This window comes from Amblyomma americanum, chromosome 1 (assembly GCF_052857255.1).
Source record: "Amblyomma americanum isolate KBUSLIRL-KWMA chromosome 1, ASM5285725v1, whole genome shotgun sequence".
Classification (NCBI taxonomy): domain Eukaryota; kingdom Metazoa; phylum Arthropoda; class Arachnida; order Ixodida; family Ixodidae; genus Amblyomma; species Amblyomma americanum.
The window spans coordinates 127,012,337-127,035,720 of NC_135497.1; the positions used below are offsets into that span (position 1 = coordinate 127,012,337).

Sequence of the window (23,384 nt, forward strand, 5' to 3'; positions counted from 1 at the left end):
AATTTCGGAATAGGTTTGCCCGCACTCGTCTAAATTCAGACAGTCCGGCAGTTCCACAGTTACCCAGAAGCAGAGAATATGGGAATGCGCTGTCTACACCGGAGTCGACGAAGATATTGATAGCAGAGAAAGCTGGGAAGCCCTGCTGCACAGCGAAGAACCCGCTCGGCAGAAACAAGCCAATCCGCCTGGCGGCTAATGCCGCGAAGAGACAAAATCTATTTGTTAGCCTTTAGTCACGGAGGCTCCGGCCCCCGCCCTCCAGGCCTGCGTGCCAGGGGCGGTGAGTAGTAAGGGGTCTCCATTTCCGGTGGAAATAAAAGCTGTCATCCACCCATCCATCCAATCGAGATTTTCAACACGTGAAAATGTCGCGAATTGACTTTCGCTGCCGGCGCACTCCGCGGCGTCGATCGTTGGTTCCGCCGTTTTCTAAAGCTGCTGATGGCTCGAACATGCATGGTGAAAGTCCAAACTGTTCAACACTGCTTGAATTATCCATAATTTCTAAAACGTAGTCCTTAAAAGCCCGCTGAAGCACCGTGCTACGCAGCAAAGCCGTCGGTGCCGGCCGATCATCTCCAAGGATGACGTCATTACGGTCCCGACCAACTGCGGGCAAGAGCGGCGTTCGCTCGGCGCCCTTAGGCGATGGGGTGTGTTTTCTTCTGAAAACAACTCTTTGCATTTATTTCCGCTCTTTTTGAATGAGATATTCTGTTTCTGTGGACTAAAAGCTACAAAATGACGTAGAGAACTCATTTTTTTCGAAAAGTTCTTCAGCTTCCTTTTAAAGGTTATTTGAACGCATAGAGTAATCCCGAAGTAATAACTCACCAGTATCCACCCATGTGCAGCTGTATGGCTACAAAGGGAAGCTAAACAGCAATTTCCAGAACTTCGCAGTTGATGAAAAATTCGTCCTGTCACGAAGATCGAACACGGAACCAGTTCCTGTCCACGGCAGGCAGTCTACCATCTCGGCTAACCTGGAAGCCTAGCAGACGGCAGGGCCAGTCCGTGTGGACCAACGATTTGAAGGGCTGAGCACGGGTTGCGCTAAGTGTAATTACCCCCTCACTGTACATTTCGTTCAATGCCAGTGATATATTAGCAGGGCTAACATTATGAGACTGGCTTACCTCCAGACGTCGCACACTCGAGAATAGCGTGCTTGTGCGGTCCATGACGCTTGACGTTACTTTGCTGGTCTTCCACAGTGGTCTTCCCACCACCAAGGCTATCAAAACTCAAGCCCAGATATTGTTGGGTGGGTTTTTAATAATGGTTGTTCTTACAAGAGCAGTTGATTGTAACCAGCTAAGAGATATGCTTGGCGACATCAGCAAAGAGGAACGTCTGGTCAGCGCCGTGTTAAGCAGTGGATCATAAGGCTCCAGAAGGTCGTGCATGGGTGTCTGCATCTCGATGAGCTGCAGGAAACATCATGGCGAGAAAACACGCTTAACGTGAGCTGGTTCTACAATGACCTCGTTCTCAGCAAAATATCAGTGCGATTCATTACCCAGCGGCTTAGCGGAGGTGCGGGCATCAGGTGGTAGCGCATGGCTTCGATGAGCAGCTCCTTGCTCTCCTCACTCGTGCGGACCAGTGGCTCCTCACCCAGTTTGGATAGCAGGAACTCTCGTCGCATCAGTGGTAGGCGCCAGCGTTGCAGCACCTGGCATTACAGAAATGGAAGCATCTCAGCACCCATCATCAACACTAAGTAGGGGTGTGCGAATATTCGAAATTTCGAATACGAATCGAATATGTTTGATATTCGATTCGTATTCGGATTCGAAAATTGATATTCAATACTTGCCAGCGATCGTACACTGTGCATACCTTCAAAAATTCGACTGTGGCAAAACCACAATATCTGGGAAAATTAGCCGATAATCGAGTTAAAAATTCCAGGAAAACAATACAGAGGTCTTGTCCGCTTCCTTCTCCGCCGTTTATCACGCGGGCCGACCGCATCCCGACGCAGCAAGGCTTCACCTCGTGAGAATTTCCCCAAGTGGGCTTTCTCACATATCACCCGCGCTGCGAACGATAGCCGACGGCCCGTTTCGAGCAATCGCAACGCGAAATCGCGCTTTTTTTTAATCCTTCGGTAATACGTTACATATTTAATGCCCACATCCGAAGAATGCGTCCTGTCGCCTTCATAACTCTCCGAGCGCGACTTCCGCCGTCCCGTTTTGTAAATTATGGTATGCGGGAAAGCCTACTTGCGAAATGCCGGGGAGCCCAACGTTACTAGATTCTTTCCAGTTCTCAAACTGTGGAGCCCGCCTGACGCCTTTCTATGGCGAGCCGCGTGGAGGCGCGCGCGACGGCGTTTGCCCGGCAAGGCGTCGAACCGGCCGCCCCCGCCGGTGTGGGCTGCGAGCGGCCACGAGCGGCAGTGTGTCCGTTTGGCAACGTTTGCGCTCGTATGCGCAGATGCGTAGAGTTTGTGCACCGTGCTTGCAACCGCATGAATCATGCCGCGCTGTTTCGTGCCAGGTTGTAAGAGCGGTTATGATTCTGTGCGATCTGCTGGAGAGAAGAGACATTTTTTCAGACCGCCCCGCGACGCTGAACGCCTTCAACTATGGGAGCGCGCAGTACCAAGTGTCGTGCGCGGCTGGCTTGGACACATCCGGAGCCTCAAGTAATCACGTACGGAACGCCGCCTGTATGTGGACAAGAGTGCGTACGCTGTGATCCATTTCCTTTTGACTCCACATGGAACTAACGAGTCAAGCGGACGGCGACGGAGGGGAGTTCGGGGTGCGCAGACGACCCAGCTTGGCCGGGCCCCATTGTTCGCAGCCCGCTCCGAGAAGCAGCAACGAAGGCGCATCGCCTTTCATCCCTACCGCGGCGACGCTGCCCAAGGCCATTACCCGGGCGGCGGTCGTTCAGTGTGTGGCTAGGAGGCAATTTTGAAGACGCGTTCCTCATGTTCACTGTGAGCGCTTATCAGCTCCATATGACTGCCAGGCACTTCCTGTGCACGTGAGGCATCAGGAAGAATTGGGGAGCGGCGGCGCCTTAAGTGGCACGGCTTTCGACAATCTGTGCGGCCCTCGCATGCTCTTTAAGCGAGTAATCATGCCGCCCCGCGGGGGAGGATGGAGTGATCCGAGAGGGGAATTGTTAGTATTCGTGACAGCGACCTGTCCCCTCTCCCCAATCTTTGATTGGGCGTGTTTTACGCTCCTCTGTCTCTTTTTCAATGTGTTTTCCTCTCCCATGTGTTTTATTGGATGTGTTTTCCTTTCCCCGGTCCTTGATTGGATGCGTGCTTGTGTTTTGACCTAATTGGTTGGTGTCCCCACTGAGGGCGGGGACTTAGGGATTAAAAGAAGACGTTTTGGTGGGACCGGGGGTTGATTTCGTCTGGTCACTCTGCGGATCAATCACTATGTACATAGTTGTTCTCCTTGTTGTACCTTCCGTTCTGTCTTAACTATTTTATGTGTGATTAAACAGTTTACTTCCTGAAGTTCCACGAGTAATGTGACTGAGCAAGTTTAGAACCTCAAGACGTCGGCATCCAACAACTTCTACCTTTCCCCTTCGGGCTGACATCAAGGAAGAGAAAGGGGTAAAAGGAACACAACTGGCGCAGTCGACAGAAATGCGACGTCTTCCTACTCGAGGCAACTGAAGGAGGGCGGAAGTACAAGGCGGCGGACGGCACGTCCAGAGGAGAAGATTTCAAGAGTGACAGCTGGTCAACGCCGACGTGACGGTGAAGGTCCAAGTCAGCGGGCAGCTGAAGGAACCAGGTGACCAGAGTCAAGGAGGGCGCTGTTGATCAGGAGGAGCCGACGACGACGCGGATCAAGGAGACGAGTTCCAACCGGGACCGTGCGGCGCAGCGACCAACTTCCGGGCCAGTCTTCCATGCTGGGGCACCGGCAGCCTCGTAAAGCGGAGCTTCGGTAGCCAGGCGAGTACCTTTCTGTTTCTGTCGGGCTTGTGCTTATGCCAAAGCCTTGGGTTTTGAGAAGCGACAGTGTTAAACAGAAAGAGATGGAGAACGGGGCAGGAAACGGAGAGTTGGCAGCCGCGGGTCAGGCAAATGAGGGTCCGACGCACCCTCTGACAGTTAGCGCGCCGGTGCAACAAATGACCGAGTTGCAAGTGCAATTACGAATTGCTGAACTAGCGGTGGAAAAGGAGCGGTTGGCTTTGGAAAATGCAAGGCTGAATCTTAAGCAGAGCGGAACAGCGGGTGGGCTTGGTGAGAGCGCGGGAGCGAGCGGAAGAATGGACGAGGACAGAAGGTTGAAATTTGCTAACCTTATGAAAGGCGTCCTCACGCCGATGCCGCTTCAAGAAGCCCTGGTACCAGGGTGGTTCGAGGACGTAGAGGCCACGTTGGGGTCATACGAAGCTCCAACCCAGTGGTGGGCTGGACTAGTTTTGCCACACCTAAGCGAGAGGGCACGCATGCTACTCACGCGGTTGTCCGCAGAGGAAAGGAGCGAATACGCACTCCTGAAAGCTCAAGTGTTAGACGGCTTGAGGCTCACTGCCGCCGAATACAAGCGTCTTTACTCATCCGCGAACAAAAACCCAAATGAGACGTGGGAGCAGTTTGCGGTACGCCTGCAGAACTACCTGGAATACTATTTAAACAGCTGTCAGGTAACTTCGTTAGAGGAGTTCAAACTGCTAGCCGTCGCGGACCGACTAAAGGAAGCCCTCAGTGCAGAGGCGAGAGCGCACGTTGCTCTAAATGATAAGCCAGGGTTCCTAAAACCTAGTGAGATTGTCACGCTGGCAGAAAACCACGACGAAAGCCGAAGATATAAGGTCGGGAAAGCAGCGAGCGCGGCGGTGGCGACGAACGAGGCAGTCGAGGTAACACAGCGCGACGGAACCCAGTCCCGACCAAACAACACGCGGCCCCGGGGACGTGGACAGTGTTTCCATTGCCACGGGCATGGGCACATCGCAAGATTTTGCCCGAAAAGACAAACCGCGGAAAAGCCAGACATGGGGGGCGGACGCGCAGACCAGAAATCAGTAATCGCCCGAATATCGGTCCCCTTGCATGACAGGGAGACAGTGCACGGCTCAGTGGAAAGGCAGCCCGCGGAGGAGAAGGTCAGCGCCGGAGAGGTGACATTGTTGAGTAGCGGGAACGCTATAAGTGCGCGCATTGACTCAGGGGCCGACATCACGGTCATCCGCAGGTCGCTCGTGCCGCGATATGAATGCGCGGGGGCAACAATAAAACTCACCGGGGCTTTCGGAAAGCAGGTTGTCGCGGAGCTGGCGTACGTTCCCCTAGTAACAACTCAGGGAGCACCGCGAGTATCATTTGACCCGTCGGAGCGGGGCATACTGTGTGCAGTCACAGACGAGCTTATAACTGGGATAAGCGCGTTAATCACTCCCGAAGACTATGAGCAGCTTCTGAGCGATCGTGTCCATGCGCAAGAACAGGGAGAAGCCGAGGGTTCTGACGAAGAAATCGAAGAGAGGGAGAAGCGGGTTGACGAGGTTCTAGCGGGCGCGGTAGCAGCAGATTGCAGCGAAGGGGAAACCGCGGTGGCACAGACGACGCGGCAACGGTTTCGCGAGGCGCAGATTGGAGACGAATCACTCCAGGAAGCGTGGGCTCAGGCTAGAGAGGGAACACACGGCATGGCGGTCCGGGACGAGCTTTTGTTCCACCAGGAGCCTGTTGCTGGGCATCCATGTACTCAGCTTGTCCTCCCAACCGAGCGACGCGCAGAGGTGTTAAAAATAGCGCAGCGCCGAGATCTAGAGGCACTGATCGAGGAGAATGGCCAGGTTTTCAGCAGTAGGCCCGGCAAATGCACGCTAGGAGCGCACAAAATCGTGCTAAAGGAGGGTGCTCAGCCACGGGCTGGCCATGCGTACAAGGTCCCGATGGCGTATCGGAAGGAAGTGGAGAGGCAAGTAGATGAGCTCCTGGAGTGGGGACTAATATATCCCGTTGAGAGTCCTCATGCTCACCCAGTGGTTTGCGTCGCTAAAAAAAGATGGGGGGCTGCGCCTGTGCTGCGATTATCGGAAGTTGAATGCGATAACCGAGCAGGACGCCTTTCCGATGAGCCTACCGTCCGAGCTGCTGTTCCGAGTAGCGAAGGCCAACTTCATCAGCCTAATAGACAGGCTGAGAGGCTATTGGCAAATATCCCTTGACGAGCAGGCACAGGCCCTCACGGCATTCGTCACTCCGGTGGGGCCGTACGCATGGAGGGTCATGCCCTTCGGCCTTCGAAATGCGAGTTCGACATTTCAGAGGGTCATAAACCAGGTACTAGCACCGCACCGCGAGTACGCATGCGCCTACATAGATGACCTCGCGATTTATTCAGACACCTGGGAGGAGCATTTGAGGCACGTTCGGGCGGTGCCCGCTTCGATCGCAGCCGCCGGGTTCACCGTGAACGCAGGCAAATGTCATTTCGCGAGACGAGAAGTCGAATTTTTGGGCCATGTGGTTGGGTCGGGGAAGCACAGCGCTAATCCAGGAAAGGTCAAGGCAATAGACGAGATGCCGAGGCCCCAAACAAAGAAGGAGCTCAGAAGCTTTCCGGGCTTAGCTAACTATTACCGACAATATGTCCCCGACTATTCTCGCGTCGTGCTCCCACTGACGAGCTTAACTAACAGGCGGACACCGCAGCGGCTCCCATGGGATGACGAGGCGCAGAAAGCTTTTGATGAGGTGAAAGCTTGCTTGAAGAGCGCATCCTCACTTCATGCGCCTGACCCAAGTAAGGAGTTCGTGCTCGCAACCGATGCTTCGGACTACGCGGTGGGTGCCTGCCTTGCCCAGTGCGATGACGAGGGCCGCGAGCAGCCTATCGCTTTTCTGAGCAAAAAGCTAAGCCCGGCTCAGACCCGCTGGGCGACTATCGAGAAGGAGGCTTATGCCATCATTTGGGCATTAGGGCGACTTGAAGTCTGGTTGTGTGGCGCACAAATTAGGGTCATAACGGACCATAACCCGCTCAAATATTTGACTCTGAGTAGTCCGCACAGCGCCAAGCTGACACGCTGGGCACTCGCTCTGCAGAGATTCAATATCCGGGTCGAGCACAAAAAGGGGGAGCAAAACGCTAATGCCGATGCAATGTCGCGACTCGTAGCTGCCAACTAGAGGCGTGGGGGTATCCAGGGCCTGGAGTTATGTCATGTATGGAGGTGTACCCTGAGGCTTTGGCAACGCATATGGTTCGGCAGCGGCAGATGGTGCTTCTTCGGCTCCGGGCCCGCGGCACGTTGGTCTGTTTTGGTTTTCTGTGTGTGCTTCATTCCAAGATGTTATGCAGCACACTTGGTGGGGAGGTGTCGTGCGCGGCTGGCTTGGACACATCCGGAGCCTCAAGTAATCACGTACGGAACGCCGCCTGTATGTGGACAAGAGTGCGTACGCTGTGATCCATTTCCTTTTGACTCCACATGGAACTAACGAGTCAAGCGGACGGCGACGGAGGGGAGTTCGGGGTGCGCAGACGACCCAGCTTGGCCGGGCCCCATTGTTCGCAGCCCGCTCCGAGAAGCAGCAACGAAGGCGCATCGCCTTTCATCCCTACCGCGGCGACGCTGCCCAAGGCCATTACCCGGGCGGCGGTCGTTCAGTGTGTGGCTAGGAGGCAATTTTGAAGACGCGTTCCTCATGTTCACTGTGAGCGCTTATCAGCTCCATATGACTGCCAGGCACTTCCTGTGCACGTGAGGCATCAGGAAGAATTGGGGAGCGGCGGCGCCTTAAGTGGCACGGCTTTCGACAATCTGTGCGGCCCTCGCATGCTCTTTAAGCGAGTAATCATGCCGCCCCGCGGGGGAGGATGGAGTGATCCGAGAGGGGAATTGTTAGTATTCGTGACAGTGACCTGTCCCCTCTCCCCAATCTTTGATTGGGCGTGTTTTACGCTCCTCTGTCTCTTTTTCAATGTGTTTTCCTCTCCCATGTGTTTTATTGGATGTGTTTTCCTTTCCCCGGTCCTTGATTGGATGCGTGCTTGTGTTTTGACCTAATTGGTTGGTGTCCCCACTGAGGGCGGGGACTTAGGGATTAAAAGAAGACGTTTTGGTGGGACCGGGGGTTGATTTCGTCTGGTCACTCTGCGGATCAATCACTATGTACATAGTTGTTCTCCTTGTTGTACCTTCCGTTCTGTCTTAACTATTTTATGTGTGATTAAACAGTTTACTTCCTGAAGTTCCACGAGTAATGTGACTGAGCAAGTTTAGAACCTCAAGACGTCGGCATCCAACAACTTCTACCTTTCCCCTTCGGGCTGACATCAAGGAAGAGAAAGGGGTAAAAGGAACACAACTACCAAGGCTGGACAAAAAGCTTTCAAGCTCGTGTTCCGTTTGTGATCTTCACTTCCAGGATGACGACATTTTGAAGGTCTTCGAGCACAACATTTCTGGTGAAGTGGTCGCGATACCGCGCGACAAATGGGCGCTGAAAGACAACGCCGTGCCTCGCGTGTTCCCGAATTGCCCGAAGTATCTTTCTAAACCGACACGGAAACGTAAAGCACCTTCTCGCAGACTCTCTCCTGCAAAAAGCAAACGCCGAAAAGAACAAGGTGAGCGTACGAGTGCAGCATTCGGAGATAGCTACGACGAAACAGAAAACGGTGTGTCGCTGGATGGTACTGAATCTTTGTTTGACATGCTGGCTCGGATGTACAAGCTCAGCATAAGAAACAATATTCCCCGTGTGGAAACGTCCGTGGCGCTGTCGGAAAACCTCGATTTGACCGTGTGTGCAAATGGTCGACTCGTGCCACGTAGTGTCTACGCCGGGAAGCAGGGCATTGAGTTGAAGTCATTTGATGACTTGAAGTGCTTGATACATTATCTGAAAAAGCTGAGGCTGTGCCAGGGATGCCCTGCTACAAAGTACCCCAAAATCACATCATCAGTGGTGTCAATAAAACAAGGTGAAACGTGGAGGCGCAACACATGCACTATATTGAGCCTTATTGCTACATGTGCTCAATGCCGAACCTTGGACAAGCTTTTTTTGCAACGGACAAAGCAGCAAAAGGAATGCAAGAAAAAGCAGAGGGCCTGCTTGAAGTCGCTGCGACGCAAAGCAATTCGTGCAACCTCAAGGCGAGAAAAACTGAAAGAAGAGCTTGTTTTGATGAAGCGGAAGCTTAGCGCAATCCCTGAGGAGACAATTGACAGCACCCTTAGCGTTCTTCCAGCCAGACAGCAGTTAGCCTTCAAGACAGCTTTCATGGCAGCGAAAGCAAAGTCAAGAAATGGGAGGCGGTATGATGCCGAGTGGCTGATGACATGTCTGCTACTGCACATCTCAAGTCCAAAAGCCTACACTTTAATTGCTGACATGCAGCTGCTACCGCTGCCATCAAAGGCTCGCCTTCGCCAAATAATAAAGGGAATTCCATGCAAATATGGTTTCAACCAAGTTGCACTGAACAGCATCAAAGGCCATTTCTGTGATAAAAGCCATCTAAGACGGCTAGGAGTATTGCTCCTTGATGAGGTAAAGTTAAAGCAGGGTATCTCCTTCAATAAAGCCTCATGCAAGATGGGTGGATTCGTGGACTATGGCGACGTTACAGCACCAAACGCAAATCAAGTTGCCGACCACGCATTGGTACTGATGTTCGTGCCTCTGTTTGAAGACTGGGTGCAACCAATCGCAAGCTTTGTGACAAAAGGAGCAGTACCCGCAAAAGTTCTTGCAGAACTCGTAATGAGTGCTATCCTGGAACTTCACAAGAACAATGCGTCAGTCCTGGCTGTGATCAGTGACGGGGCTGGTAACAACAAATCTATGTGGAGCCAGTTTGGAGTGTCAGGCAAAATGGATGCACCTCACCACTTTATTGAGCATCCATGGGAGCCATCGCAAAACATCTACTTCGTATGCGATGTGCCACATATCGTCAAGTGTATCCGAAATCACCTGAGGAAGCACACCTACGCAATGGTAAAGAAAAAAGCATGAGCAAATGTTCAGTGCAGTTTAACAGTTGGATTTTGTTTCTTACAGGCAGGCGACCTTCGCATCAATTTCCGGCATTATGTGACCCTGTATGAAGCAGAGAAAATAAGCATGTGCGAGTTGTGCCAAAACTGACCGAAGCACATGTTGCCCCTGATAACCTGCGCAAAATAAGCGTCAGACTAGCTACACAGGTAGACCTTGTTTTTGTAAAAGCATGCTGTTTTTATTTTCTGTCCTTATATGTGAAAAAATGCAATTCTTTTTTTCTGCAGCTCTTTAGCCGTGGGACGGCTATTGGAATACGCGTGTACAGGGAAGCAAAAGCCGCTGGCTTACAAGATTCAGAAGGCACTGAGGCCTTCACAAGAATGCTGAACGACGTATTTGATGCGCTCAACATCAAGCTTCCATCTAGGGGAATCAGGTGCTATTCCAAAGAGATAGAGGCAAGCAGCTCAGCTGCACTTCCTGGAGCCTAGGCTTATACTATTACATACGCCTTTGCGTGTCTGCATGGTTTGATTATTCACAATTTTTTTCAGATCATGAAGCAGTTCCTGGAAGTCTTGAACGTGACTGAGCGAAATGCAGTTGAGAAGGGCACAAGGCTCTTTGCCTCTCAGCTGACAACGGAGTCCCTACGTGTCACATTGATGTCGACGCTAGATATTATCAATTATCTCTTCGACAAGGGCGCATATTACGTACTCACCGCCAAGCTTAACCAGGACCCGTTGGAGGTAACATGAATTTTTTCACTTTTAGTTTGGACTTTAGAGACATTACGCACTTTTACTCAAATGCTTGTGATTTCTCTTTCAGCGGCATTTTGGCCTCGCTCGTTCATTTGGAGGTGATGAGTCGCACCCTACCGTCATGAACTTCTCGCAGATATTTCGCCTGCTGAGCCTGTACACGCCCATCAAGACAGCACTACGTGGAAGTGTTCAAGGCGAACCGAATGCTGTACTTGTCAGTGTAGAAGAAACATTGAAGACTGCTGCAGAGGCTCATCGATCAAACAAAGCTAGCTTGCGCAATGAGATTGAGGCTAGGCTGTTGGAAATGACAACGTTTCCATGTGTTACCCCTGACCAAATGAGCGATGAGCACAGCTACTTCAGAGGTTCACCAGATGACAGTGTTGTTTATTACTTATCTGGGTATGTTGAACACAAAGTAAGCGAGCGCACAGAGTGCCAGTTGTGCCTGCATGACATTAGCTCAGCAGCTCCTGTCGTCGGTTCTGACGCGTACTTGACCAGGTATCGGAGCTTTAAGGAAGGCAGCCTGAGGCACCCCAGCATCAAGATGCTACACTTTGTGAGGGTTGTAAATGAATCAGTGTCACTTTCTCTTGATGAGGAAGGTCTCTGCGGGGACCTGTTTTGGAAGGTCCTGGACGAGCTGGATGAGTGCTACCTAACGCGGCTAGGTTGTGATCAGCACAAGCCCACGTTCACGTGCCAAGTGCTATATTTTTTCATTGTCACGCGGATGCATTTCTATGCCAGGGATGTCAACCGGCGCCTTCAAACCCGTGAGAAAGTCGCCATCGCCAGCAAAAAAGCTCGTCTATTGTGAAGCAATGCTTAACAGTTTCATTGTGGGTGCGTCCTTTGTGCCTGGCAATAAATGCTTTTCATGCTACTGAGAAAAGGCAAGTTTCTTTGCTTTGCTTATTTTTCATTTTGAGTAGTATATGCATGCAAACAACGGCAGTGAATGAGTTTCGGGGCAGCATCGCTGCTGGTGCTTTCTCCTGTTCATTCCGTCAGTTATAGCCTCGCCCCAATGTTCAAAGAGGTCCCTAATTACTGTAAAAATCTGAGGAGCAGTGCATGACAATTTCAAGGCAAAGAATGCCATCTATAATACACAAACCGGCAGCGCTTCGCGCTGCGTAGCGCAGGGCACCGGGCTAACCGTGGCCGCCACGCCATCTGGCGAGCGGAAACGAAAATGGGCCACACATTGACGGCCGCCGCGGTGGGGAGTTTGACAACTGAAGGGATCTAGTAACGTTGGGGGAGCCTCCTGAAGGGGCGCGTCGAGTAGTCACAATAGGGCAAGCGATCCTGTTGAAATCTCGCCTATTGCATGGTGCATTGTAACCTGCACACCTTTTTAGCGGGCGTAACGGCAGGCGTGGCAACAATCGGAAGGCCTCTGTCCCTAGGGCAAAAAAATAGCCTGGCTGCGTAGCTTCGGTTTCTGAGCTTCACCGCTGCCCCGCGGCAACTTCAAATGTCAACCCGAGTCCAATCCCAGCTCCGCACAGCTTATTTCTTTTTCCTTTTTAGAAACCGCCTCGCCGCTCCGACGCCAGTGTGTGTTCCCCAGCCCTTTCAATTGCTTGAATTTGTGTTGTTCTTCCAGCACTCCAAAACGGGTGGCTCATCACGGGCTTACAGGTGTTAGCGTGATGCAGCTGCCTCATGAGGCCTTACTGTATCTTCAGCATTTTCGGCAGCATTTTTTAAGGGGGGGGGGGGCACGGGCAATTTTATTAACAGAGGCCTTCGGATGAACTGGGCATTTCTTCTGGTCCCTTGAACTACAAATGAATGAGGTTTAATAGTCATGTTATTTTTTTGTTGCCAGTCTTGTCGTTCTATGAATTTTGTTTTGCATGACCTCATTATAGTTTGCATACTTCTATGCTGTCTAATCAAGTAGTATACATTTCTGTGAACATCATGTCTTTTTATATGGTACTGAGGCAGTTTAGTTTTGTTTATTTTAGTTGCAAAGACTGTACACTATTTTGAAAAAAATAAGGCCAACAACGTTTGCTTGCTGATCGTTTTCTGAAAATTTTTTTTGTACTGAACAGATATTCGATATTTGATTCGATATTCGAAGCCATTTTTTCTTCATATTCGTATTCGATTCGTATTCGAACATTTCAATATTCGCACACCCCTAACATTAAGTGTTTACTCGCACATAACTTGTTCCTGCTTTTTTTCACAATCACTCTCTCCAAACTCAAGGTTCGACTAGCATACGCAAAAATTCTGGACAAAATCATTTTAAAACGAGAAAAAGTTTATGAACGTAATTTTTTCATACAAGATTTCAGTATAACAATCAATATATCCACCGATCATCCGTCGCAGTCTTAAACTTTTTTTGCTATTACCACTTTTCCTATAGACAAAAGCATTCCCTTTTGTGTTCCAATGAAAGCCTTTATGTTTGATGCAATCGATGGAAACATGTTAATGTTCTACTCTTACACATCAGAAAAATGGTTCATTATCTTCAATATTTCCACAACAGTATCTAACAATTTTTCAATATTCAAAATCTTTGTCTGAAAACACTGGGCATGTCGGGACATGAGAATCAATTTATAAAGTGCTTGGCAGCCAAATAGGAACCGACGTGTCCTGCAATCTAACAGACTGCGCAAAGGGAATGAATTTCTGCAAAGCAGGTAAATGGACTTTGCTGTACAAATCTCAATCACTTATGTTAGGGTCAGCCAATAGAACTTGATTTTATCAACTAGATGCATCCACAGAATTTACACCAAACCAATTTTAAACCAAATGGGTCGGAGGTGTATTTGCTCAAATGCTTAGCACCTGACCACTTCATCAGCGGCGCTGTGTCTACACAAAATCCAAACCGAGTAAATTAGTACCACTGAAAGCGGATTATCAGCTACATTTCCCGATTTTCGCTGGGATGTATCATTTTCCCAGAAAAGAAATTTACGTCTCCATAAATCTGAGGAGACACCTTAGTTCGTGCGAATCCCACCACGTGGCACACAGCCCTGTAAAGGAAGCAATTGCCGCATCGCATTGGCTTCTAGTTTTCTCGATAACACCAAGGACACAGCGTTATGCTCTACTTATTGTTTTTCTCGTGGCATATATTTATTTTTACATGCTGATGCCTTGCATAAGGTTATGGTGAAGAGGATTCTCAACAAAACTGGACTGCCTGCGTGGAGAAGGATTGTCGTAGTTTGATTTCTGCCTCCTTTATCACTTGTATTATCGATTGGTCACTTTTACGGGAGCTGTCCACTTGTGTCCCAAAGAATGATAATAAATGGGTGTTGATCTAGACTCAGAACCAGTGGAAAAAAAAAAATTAACACTCTGGTTTAAGCATGGTCAGTTCTTCAACTAGTAGATTACGTTAACAAGAAGTAAACCAAGCTAGCTAGTCAACACACTGTAAAAGTATGTAACGAAGGAACTGTTATGTATACGCACAGCGGCAAAGCCCCCAATCTTCGTGTCATGCCATATCTCTGTATTCTCGTCACTTAACAAGGCCCTGCAGCTAGCGCCACCTTCTCAGGAGCAACCAAAACTCAATCCTGAATAAACCTGATTTCTTTTTTGGTTCTGATTTCGCACAGTGCCCAAGCATGTCAGAAACAATAGATGCTTACGTGCGGACAACTGGAGACAAAGGGACGCAAGGCCTCTGGGGCTATGAACAAGTTGTCTATTCCAGTGTCAGGGGCACTTGCGATGAGACTCTTCAACTGCGGCTGGCTGGAGAGGCGAAGCCTTTCCCAACCTTCCGGTAACGTCTGTAGTCGGAGCTCGTAGTGGAGGACGAGATCGTCTGCCGTCTGGGGCCAGTTGACCAAGTTCACGACGTAGTCGCTTTTGATCCCAGTCACCATTGCGTGAGCATCAGCGAGGAACTCTGGGCGGCAGAGGTGGACGGCGGGCAAGAGTCGAAGGCAACCCAGGCCGCAAAAACGGCAGCAACGACGTGGTCTCCCGCAGAGGACATCGCAACCAGGGGCAAAACTCCCGGCTGTAGAATGTGGTCTTCTAACCCGCAGAAGTGGCCCAGGCCACCCAGTTCGTGCATCACCTTGAGATCTGCAGTGGGTAAGAAATAAGAGACAAAAAATGATGGTCGACCAGCGTAGTTAGGCGAGATGAGAATTAGGTGCGCTAGCAGTTCGCTTTTCACTTCCGTTCTGGTCTTCAGATAGTGTGTTCACGGATGGCAGTCGCTGAGATAGCGATAATGGGTTAATGTCCATATACACAACACAGCGAGCCATGAAAAGAAAAATGATAGGTGTAATGTTAGAAGAGGCCCGAAAGGGTAAGAGTGAGTGAGGGAACAAGCACGGGTTAATGACATTCTAGTCGAAATCAAGAGGAAAAAATCAGCTTGTGCAGTGCATGTAATGTGAAGGGAAGATAACCGCTGGTCCTTAAGGGTAACAGAGTTGATTCAAAGGGAAAGCAAACGCATCAGGAGGCGGCAGGGAGTTAGGCGGGCGGATAAGATTAAAGGGGCTGCGAAACACCACTTGAATGGATGCCGGTTACGTTTCAAATGGGTTCTTTATGTCACACAGATGCTGACACAAAAAGAATTACGAAAATCGATGCATAGGAACGGGAGTTATTCAATGAAGAAATTTCAAAATACAAGCAAACAAAATGCTGCCCTCAACTCGATTTTCGCGCAGCTTCCCATTCCCATTTCACTCTCCCAATGACGACACCCAGGGCGACCAATCAAAACAGCCTATCTTAGCACGCACATGGCGGAAGTTTGCACTCCATGGTTGCCTGTTCTCTGTAACTCGTTCATGCCAAGGCTGGCAGCGCTGTTTGCATGGTTGCAACAACCATGCGAATGCCTAGCTGAACCAGCGATACTTCACCATCACGTCGTCGGCGCAGAAGGGAACACTGATCAGTCACGTTCCCTTACTTATGGATCCGAACTCGAGCGCGAGATACTGCGACGGTGTGACAGCCTGCGCAAGATATCAGACACATATAGTATAGCGCGTACAGCTACTGCTTACTGCCAACCATCGCCCGTCGCTCGCTCCTAGCGCGCTGGTTGGCCACGGTGAGCAAGGAGTGCACGGAGTGCAAGGAGTGCAAGGAGGGAACGTGGCGCCATCAGGTGCCACCGGCCAGTGATTTTCCACAAACTGACGATGCGCACTACCTGCTAAATGTGAAACGAACGCATCCTACCATGGGACCGAAATGAACGCTTATAGAGTGCAATGGCTCGATCGGATCGATTCCGCAAAGCCGCTCTCAGATACATAGAGAGTAGCCATAAGTGTTTAGTGCTAGGTCGTAGGATGTTTACAGAGCAAAAAGTAGTCAGAGCCTCTGGTGGCGTGTTTTTGTTTTACTTGATTTACAGTGCTTTTATCTAGGGCAAATGAACTGGTTTTGTTAATGTAATATAAACACAAAAACTTGACAAAACATATGTCTAGTTATTAATCCAATTCGCAGTATATTAGCTAGTGCCACCTTCGCAGCAGCAACCAAAACTCAATCCTGAATAAACTAGATTTACTTTTTGGTTCTCTTTTCAGCTGGTCAATGTCATCAGTTTCTCGGACAGCGCCCAAGCATGCCAGAAACGATAGATGCTTACTTGCGGACATCTGCAGACCAATGCACGCAAGACCTCTGTGGCTATGAACAAGTTGTCTATTGCTATGGCACGGGCACCTCCGATGAGTCTATTCAACTGCGGCTGGCTGGAGACACCAAGTCTTTCCCAGCCTTCCGGGAACTTCTGGAATAGCAGGTCATGAGGTCGTGGAAGTTTACGAGGAGTCCCAGTTCATGCGTCATTTTGAGGTCTGCAGTAGGTAAGAAAAAAAATATGACGGTCGATTAGCGTAGTTGGGCGAGATGCAAATTAGGTGCGCTAGCAGTTTGGCTTTCACTTCAGTTTCGGTGCTTAGATTTAGTGTTCACGGATGGCAGTTGCTGAGTTAGCGATAATGGGTTAATGTCTATATATGCAATGCAGCGAGCGATGAAAAGAAAAACGATATGTGTAATGTTATAAGAGACCGGAAGTGGCCAGACTCTGAGGGAACAAACGCGGGTTATTCACATCTTAGTCGAAATGAAGAGGAAGAATTGGCCTTGTGCAGGGCATGTAATGCGAAGGGAAGATAACCGCTGGTCCTTAAGGGTAACGGAATGGATTCCAAGACAAGGCAACCGCAGCAGGGGGTGGTAGGAAGTTTAAGAAGAATGCGGGGATACGATGGCCGCAGCTGTCAAAGCACAGGTTAATTCGAGAGACATGGGAGAGGCCTTTACCCTTGCAGTGGGCGTAGTGAGGCTGATGATGATGATGCAGCGTATGCTTAATCCCGTGTAGCCGCTGCTCATGTATGCGCCCTGTGCCGAGTCGCCATTGCTCGCCAGCCAAAAAAGTCCACGTTCAACACAGGCAGCAGCGCTTTTAAAATTATGGCATTAAAATTTTGCTGACAGGGAGATTCTGAAGCTAAAGTACCAAAAAAAAAACAAGAGTGCCGTGAAAGGCTGTGACCAGTGCGTAAACAGAAAGCCACACATAACATAGGTGGGAGGTGCAGCAAATTAGCTAGCCCCACCTTCGCAGCAGCAACCAAAACTTAATCCTGAATAAATAAGATTTTCTGTTTGGTTATCATTTCGGCTGGTCCAAGACGTCAGTTTCTCGCACAGTGCCCAAGCATGCCAAAAATCCTGCATATATAACCTGCAAATCCTGCAAAATAACTGCATATATTTGCAACCAATCAGGTAAATGAAGCATGTAATTTCCCATTCCATGCCAAGTCAAGCAAAAAGGAGAAAGAGTGGCCAAATTGTGACATACAGCATACCATATGAGAAATGCTACAATCGAGGTGTTGAAGCGAAACTATTTGAGATGCACGAAGCATATTAGTCTATGAGTGGTCAAATTAATCAAGTCACACCTTTCAAGGCAAAGACTAAAATTTACACTAAACACAGCACGCATAGCACATTTAGCAGTGTACTGTTCACTCCAGCATGTTTTGTCCTTGTTGCAACAGATATTCTTAATAATGAGTATGAACGCACATGACCCCCTTTCACAAAATATGCCTTGAAGTTTGGGCCTGCCTTGTCCCTTCAATTTGAGATAGTGGAAGTCTTTTTCTAGTGCAATTTTAAGGGGGGACACGGGTCTTTGCAGCCGAAAAATCGGGAAAGAAATCAGTTTTTCAATTTTGGACTATTTGTTACCATGAGGCCATTCTCTATATGTGGGTGAAGTTTCCAAGAGGACAAACCCACAGTTTTTCAGAAAAAGCCAAATAACGGGAGTATTCTGACCGAAAGTCTCTCGAAAGTACCTCAAAAATGCTCATTTTGTGCCGTGCACCATTTTCAAATGACACGCCGGAAAGCCGCCATCTTGGTCTCATTTGAAAGAGTGTGTCGTCCTCTTTCTCTCCATCAGAGCTGCACGAGCAGCGTTGTTTTGTTAGCCATGAAAAGGAAAAAAAGGAAAGACAGAATCTCGCTGTGCCATCGGTCATTGCTCATCACATGTCAAAACCGGCGCAGCTCATTGGCCCGCGTCGCCGACGGATGCGACGCCATTTTGAAAAAGTCTCAGCCTGATTTCGGAAGCGAGCTATGTCTCCACCGTACCGAAAGTTCCGCAGTGTGCACAAGTTCGGTAAAAGGTGTAAAAAGCCTTCTAACAAGCAAAAGTATGCAGTGGAAGGTCGTCTGTGCGCTCTTGAAGCAGGTGATCGAAGCGAGACAGTTGAAAGTGTCGCGACGGGTGTCTCTGCGGCCGATTCCGATGACACGGGTGGCCGCCAGCAACGAATGTGCGTCGACACGACGTTTATGAGGCCCCAAGACTTGGAGCGACTACAAGAACGATGGTTTGGTTTATGGGGGTTTAACGTCCCAAAGCGACTCAGGCTATGAGAGATGCCATAGTGAAGGGCTCCGGAAATTTCGACCACCTGGGGTTCTTTAACGTGCACTGACATCGCACAGTACACGGGCCTCTAGAATTTCGCCTCTATCGAAATTCGACTGCCGCGGCCGGGATCGAACCCGCGTCTTTTGGGCCGGCAGCCGAGCGCCGTAACCACTCAGCCACCGCGGCGGCACGACTACAAGAACGAGCTAATGCCCGAATTTCAGAGCTCTCTTCTATATCTGCGACCGAGCGCAAGCTGCAGACTCTTTGCACTGAGAGAGGCGACAGAGGCCCGGCGGCGATGGCAGCAGCAACATACACGATCGTCGATCTGTCAGCAATCAACTGGCTGCTCGAAAAAAACCATGTGCTGCCAGTGTGGTGGCGACGTGTCCATCCAGAAAAGCACTCGCGAATATGGTGTTGCTGTACAGTTGCACTCGGAGTGTTCTGTTTGCGGCAATGTCGTGCGCGAGTGGAGTTCCCAGCGTCTACCTGGAACCGCAAAGTACAATCCATTCCAGGTAAATATTCTTGCTGCCTGGGCTGCGCTAACTACAGGGAACGGCCAAACAGCACTGAATGACTTTTTTCCAACCATGGGAATCTCCCACAGGGGTCTTCACAACAAGACCTACCAAGCACACCTCAAGTCCAAGTTGAAGCCTGCCGCGACGCTAGCTGTTGAAAGTGTGCCGACTGATTGTGCTTCCTCAATGAAAGAACTATACAGAGAACTGAATTTCAGTAATCCCGGAAATATTGCAGGCTGTTTTGATGCAACGTGGATGACGAGAGGGCACCAGTCCCACATTGGTGTGGGCTCTGTCATAGAGCTTTGTTAGACTATGTAGTGCTGTGCAACTACTCCCTTGGCTGCAAAAATGCACCCAAGGAGGAGGACCCCCAGTACAACGCTTGGAAGGCACAGCATGTATGCCAAAAGAATACAAATTCAAAATCCGGGCAGATGGAGGCGGATGCAGCTCTGATGCTCTTCCAACGATCATTGGAGCGGCACAGCCTGCGCTACACCACAATGCTCTGCGCAGTAATGGCCACATATTATCATGTGACGTCGACCAACAAGCGCCCAAACCATGGCCTATGCCCACAAGGCACCAACTCGTGGTGTAAACACAATGCTGCCATTATAAGGGGACAGCAGCCACCGAAACACCGTTAAAACCTGCCCGACCGGCCAGCCAAGCATTGCTACCTGCGTACAAGTGCCTTGCTCACAAAGACTTACTCAGCAGATGCCAACGAGGACAAACGCAGAATGCAAATGAGGCACTGCATTCAGTGATTTGGTCCTTTATGCCAAAGACAAAGCATGCTTCGCTGATATCTGCTGAAGCGGCTGTCGCTGAGGCAGTCATGTGCTTTAATTCTGGGACACAGGAGGCTGCGTCATGCATTCTGCAAGAGCTCCAAGTGGAACAAAACCACATAACCAGCCAGAGGGCACAGGAGAAAGACTCTCGCCGAGCTATAGGCTCCGAGCGGAAGCGTGCAGCCTCAGCCTGCTTCATCTGCCTGCAAAGCGACGTCACCAAAGAAAAACTGAAGAACGTTACTCGCCTAGGGCATTCTGAAGCTAGACGCTACTTTTCTTTGCACAACTGTGCATAAAGAAAGCATTGAAAGCATTGTAATTTGTTTTTTGCAATTTTCTCAGTTTGATAATTTTCGTCACATGGCAATCTACTGACAAGCCTATCTCTGCTTCGGCTCATCAGATTTTGGTAACTTTTGTGTCGTTTAGTACCTAAATAGGGTGAATGCAATAAAGGTTTCAGATGGTGCCAGGTGTAAACACTAAAATTTCAGTTCTTCAACCACAACTTTGGATGACCACAACTTTTGAACTAGAAGAGCTAGAAACATGCTATTACCCTTGCTGCAATCCTTGATCCTTCTAGAAACTAGCAACATAGAGATTATGAGAATCTCTTCAGCAGCTTTCTCTAGAACCATGTCAAAAGCTCTTCTCATAAAAAACTACATACAATAGAAAGAAAAAAAATTCTAGCACCTAATTTCATATTTGAGATCAGCATGCAGAAATATATGTACCTACACATTTTCAAGGCAATAACTTCAATATTAAAAATTTTTTCACAAAGACCCATGTCCCCCCTAACCAACCATACAGTCCTTTACTCTGTTTGCCAACATAAATTTGGGAAAGCCTAAACAGAGGGATAAAAGAGGAGGAAGTGGTCCACAAGCAAAACTCACGCGAGGAAGCTCCGTCTCGAGCCTCATTCTCGCCCTCATTTCAAGAAGAAGGCGGCCACCACAGTTGTTGAGGCGGGATGGGCCAGCAGCGCGTTTCTCAAACTCGAAGAACCGAGCCCACAGAGCTTCCCGCCACTCGACTTGCATCAAAATGGGCTTGTTTTTGGCGTGGAACTCCTTGAGCCTTCAGAGTTCTTCCTCCGGTTCTTCAAGCCTCTGGTCTGAAAAGGCAGGAGGCAGCATATATGATTGGTTTATGGGGGTTTAACGTCCCAAAGCAACTCGGGCTATGAGGGACGCCCTAGTGATGGACTCCGGAAATTTCGACCACCTGGGATTCTTCAACGTGCACTGACATCGCACAGTACACGGGCCTCTAGAATTTCGCCTCCATCGAAATTCGACCGCCGCGGCCGGGATCGAACCCGCGTCTTTTGGGTCAGCAGCTGAGCGACGTAACCACTGAACCACCACGGCGGCCTACTTGTTTTAAGGACAACGTAAATTCAGACCAAATTCTGCGACCACTAATAGAAGGAGCTGTTAATAACTTAAGCCAAAAAATGCCAATCGACATTCTTATGAAATCAAATTGACAAAAAAAGTCTTCACACCCCATTCAATCGTTACTTTTCAGAATCAGGAAATTTGCATCACACTTTTTCCTGGATAATATGTTTTTCTCAACAAGAATTTACTGTACTGGTTATGTCAAAGACTAGATGCTTTCTTCACTGGCCAAGGACTGTGCATGTCACGACCACTTTTGCCAAGATATTCTTTTAGCTTCCTGGAGTGACAGATTAACAAATCCGACTGGCTGCCACTACGAAGTTGCAACACTGTTCGAGCCAAACCAAAGTAAAAGCAGTGCAGACACCCTATAGGAGTAAATGCTGCTTTTAAAACACTAATCACAGGTCGAACATTGACTGCAACACTACCTGTTGCGACATATGGCACGTGCGCATGGGTCACCTGAGGCAGTGCCCCGAAGACCTATGCTAACATCGCTGTGAATGTGAGGGCGTACAGTGGCTACACAGATCTAGAATTCCTAGCCTGCGGTGCAAAGCGAAAGCAAAAAAATTTTTTGTTTGGCGGGCACCGAGTGTTAATCTGTACTAGAATACATGGCACCCTTTACTCTTTCAAAAGGTTCTCACCCTCTCCTGCCGTTCTCTGTCCTTCTCGAGATTGTAGGCATCATGCGGTGAGCAGAGGTGCTCCAGGAAGTCTATTGCCGATTCACTTAGGAACTGTTCCTGCCGACCAGTGTGCCTGCTGATATACGTCTTGATCTCTTCTTCAAGCTGGAACAAAAAGAAAAAAAAACTCAAGAAACCCAAGACACTAATAACAGCACTGAATGCAACAGCCGAGAAACAAGCTCAACAACTGATCAAGCATGCGCGATCCTCCACAAGCGGCGACTTCGAAGATGCCCGACCTCGGGCAAGAATTTTTCGATGGAAGTGGGCTGGTTCGTATGGGGACTATACAGTCAAAACTCGATTTAACGAAACCCGATTTAACGAAAATCTCGATTTAACGAAGGTATCCTAATTCCCCCTCAGACGCCCATAGGGTTCAATGCTTTGACTAACCCGAACTAACGAAACCGATTCCGTGATCTGTCCCGATTTAACGAACCTTTTTTCGAGAAATAAAGGTGAAAAAGTGTTAATTTTTGGTCTATTTTTGGTCTATTTTGTAGACAGCACCCCAAAATTTATTGATAGCGAGTCAGCGGTAACACCGCGGAGCATCTTCATCCCGTCGCTTTTTTCAAACTGCGCGGCGCAAAACGAGTTTTAATTTTGAGCCGAGCTCACAAGATGGCGCCTGCAGTAAAAAAGTTTCGTGCCACATTTCATAGATGGCGCTGTTGCAATTCGCGTGTTTTTTTTTGTGTGTGTTTGTGTGTTGTGCTCTGTGTTCGCTCTTGTGCGGATTTCCCCGTGCCTTTGAACGCACGTCTTTGTCAAGCTCAGCTTGTTAGGCCTCCATCAGTCTAGCCGTCGATAATTGTCAACTGCTTCAGGACTGCCGGTTTCGGGACACTAGGCCCTGAAACTGCCGAAGCTGGTCCGGACTGCGCGAGCGCCGTGCACGAGGATGAAGATGCCTGGGAACACCTTCGCTCAGTGGATGAAGTGCCCACAGGCATAAGTTTCTCAGACTACGTGAACGCCGACGCAAACGCAGCCACAACGGAAGTTTTGACTGATGCCGATATGTTGCGGCTTGTAGGAAGCGTGGAGGGAGTGGCGGCTGAAGACGCTGCCGACGACCCTGCAGGTGCCGAAGCTCCCGTGCCGACACCAGGTCAGGTGATGGATGCTCTCGATCTGCTGCGACATTTTGCCGGCGCACACGAGGGGACGGAAGACGCGCTGGACGCACTTCAGACCTACGAGAAATC

The 23,384-nt window shown here is 49.5% G+C and overlaps 3 protein-coding genes across 3 annotated transcripts; 2 read left to right on the forward strand and 1 right to left on the reverse strand.

The window, feature by feature from the left end:
• Positions 1 to 1,250: 1,250 nt before the first annotated feature.
• Positions 1,251 to 22,267, reverse strand: LOC144113596 (uncharacterized). Its single transcript, XM_077646768.1, has 6 exons — positions 22,126 to 22,267; positions 20,960 to 21,180; positions 16,394 to 16,604; positions 14,403 to 14,847; positions 1,526 to 1,681; positions 1,251 to 1,433 (listed from the first exon to the last, which is right to left on the reverse strand). The coding sequence occupies exons 4-6, from the start codon at positions 14,640 to 14,642 to the stop codon at positions 1,251 to 1,253; spliced, it is 579 nt and encodes a 192-aa protein (XP_077502894.1). The 5' UTR covers positions 14,643 to 14,847; positions 16,394 to 16,604; positions 20,960 to 21,180; positions 22,126 to 22,267.
• On the forward strand, positions 2,315 to 10,147 carry LOC144116325 (uncharacterized). Its single transcript, XM_077651069.1, has 2 exons — positions 2,315 to 2,413; positions 8,300 to 10,147. The coding sequence occupies exons 1-2, from the start codon at positions 2,315 to 2,317 to the stop codon at positions 9,983 to 9,985; spliced, it is 1,785 nt and encodes a 594-aa protein (XP_077507195.1). The 3' UTR covers positions 9,986 to 10,147.
• Positions 10,799 to 11,858, forward strand: LOC144116341 (uncharacterized; the record flags this gene model as incomplete). The annotated part of the gene is made up of 1 exon (XM_077651087.1): positions 10,799 to 11,858. A coding segment is annotated over one exon (771 nt), but the record flags the coding sequence as incomplete, so codon positions are not given.
• Positions 22,268 to 23,384: the final 1,117 nt, after the last annotated feature.

Excerpts from the sequence above, each read along its gene's own strand:
- LOC144116325 (XM_077651069.1), top strand. The coding sequence starts at position 2,315 with ATGGCGAGCCGCGTGGAGGCGCGCGCGACGGCGTTTGCCCGGCAAGGC. Across the intron at positions 2,414-8,299 it reads GCGAGCGGCCACGAGCGGCA|GAAGAGAAAGGGGTAAAAGG; the intron begins GTGTGTCCGTTT and ends GCTGACATCAAG.
- LOC144113596 (XM_077646768.1), bottom strand. The coding sequence starts at position 14,642 with ATGGTGACTGGGATCAAAAGCGACTACGTCGTGAACTTGGTCAACTGG. Across the intron at positions 1,682-14,402 it reads TTGTCTCCAGTTGTCCGCAC|GTGCTGCAACGCTGGCGCCT; the intron begins GTAAGCATCTAT and ends CTGTAATGCCAG. Across the intron at positions 1,434-1,525 it reads CACCTCCGCTAAGCCGCTGG|CTCATCGAGATGCAGACACC; the intron begins GTAATGAATCGC and ends TGTTTCCTGCAG.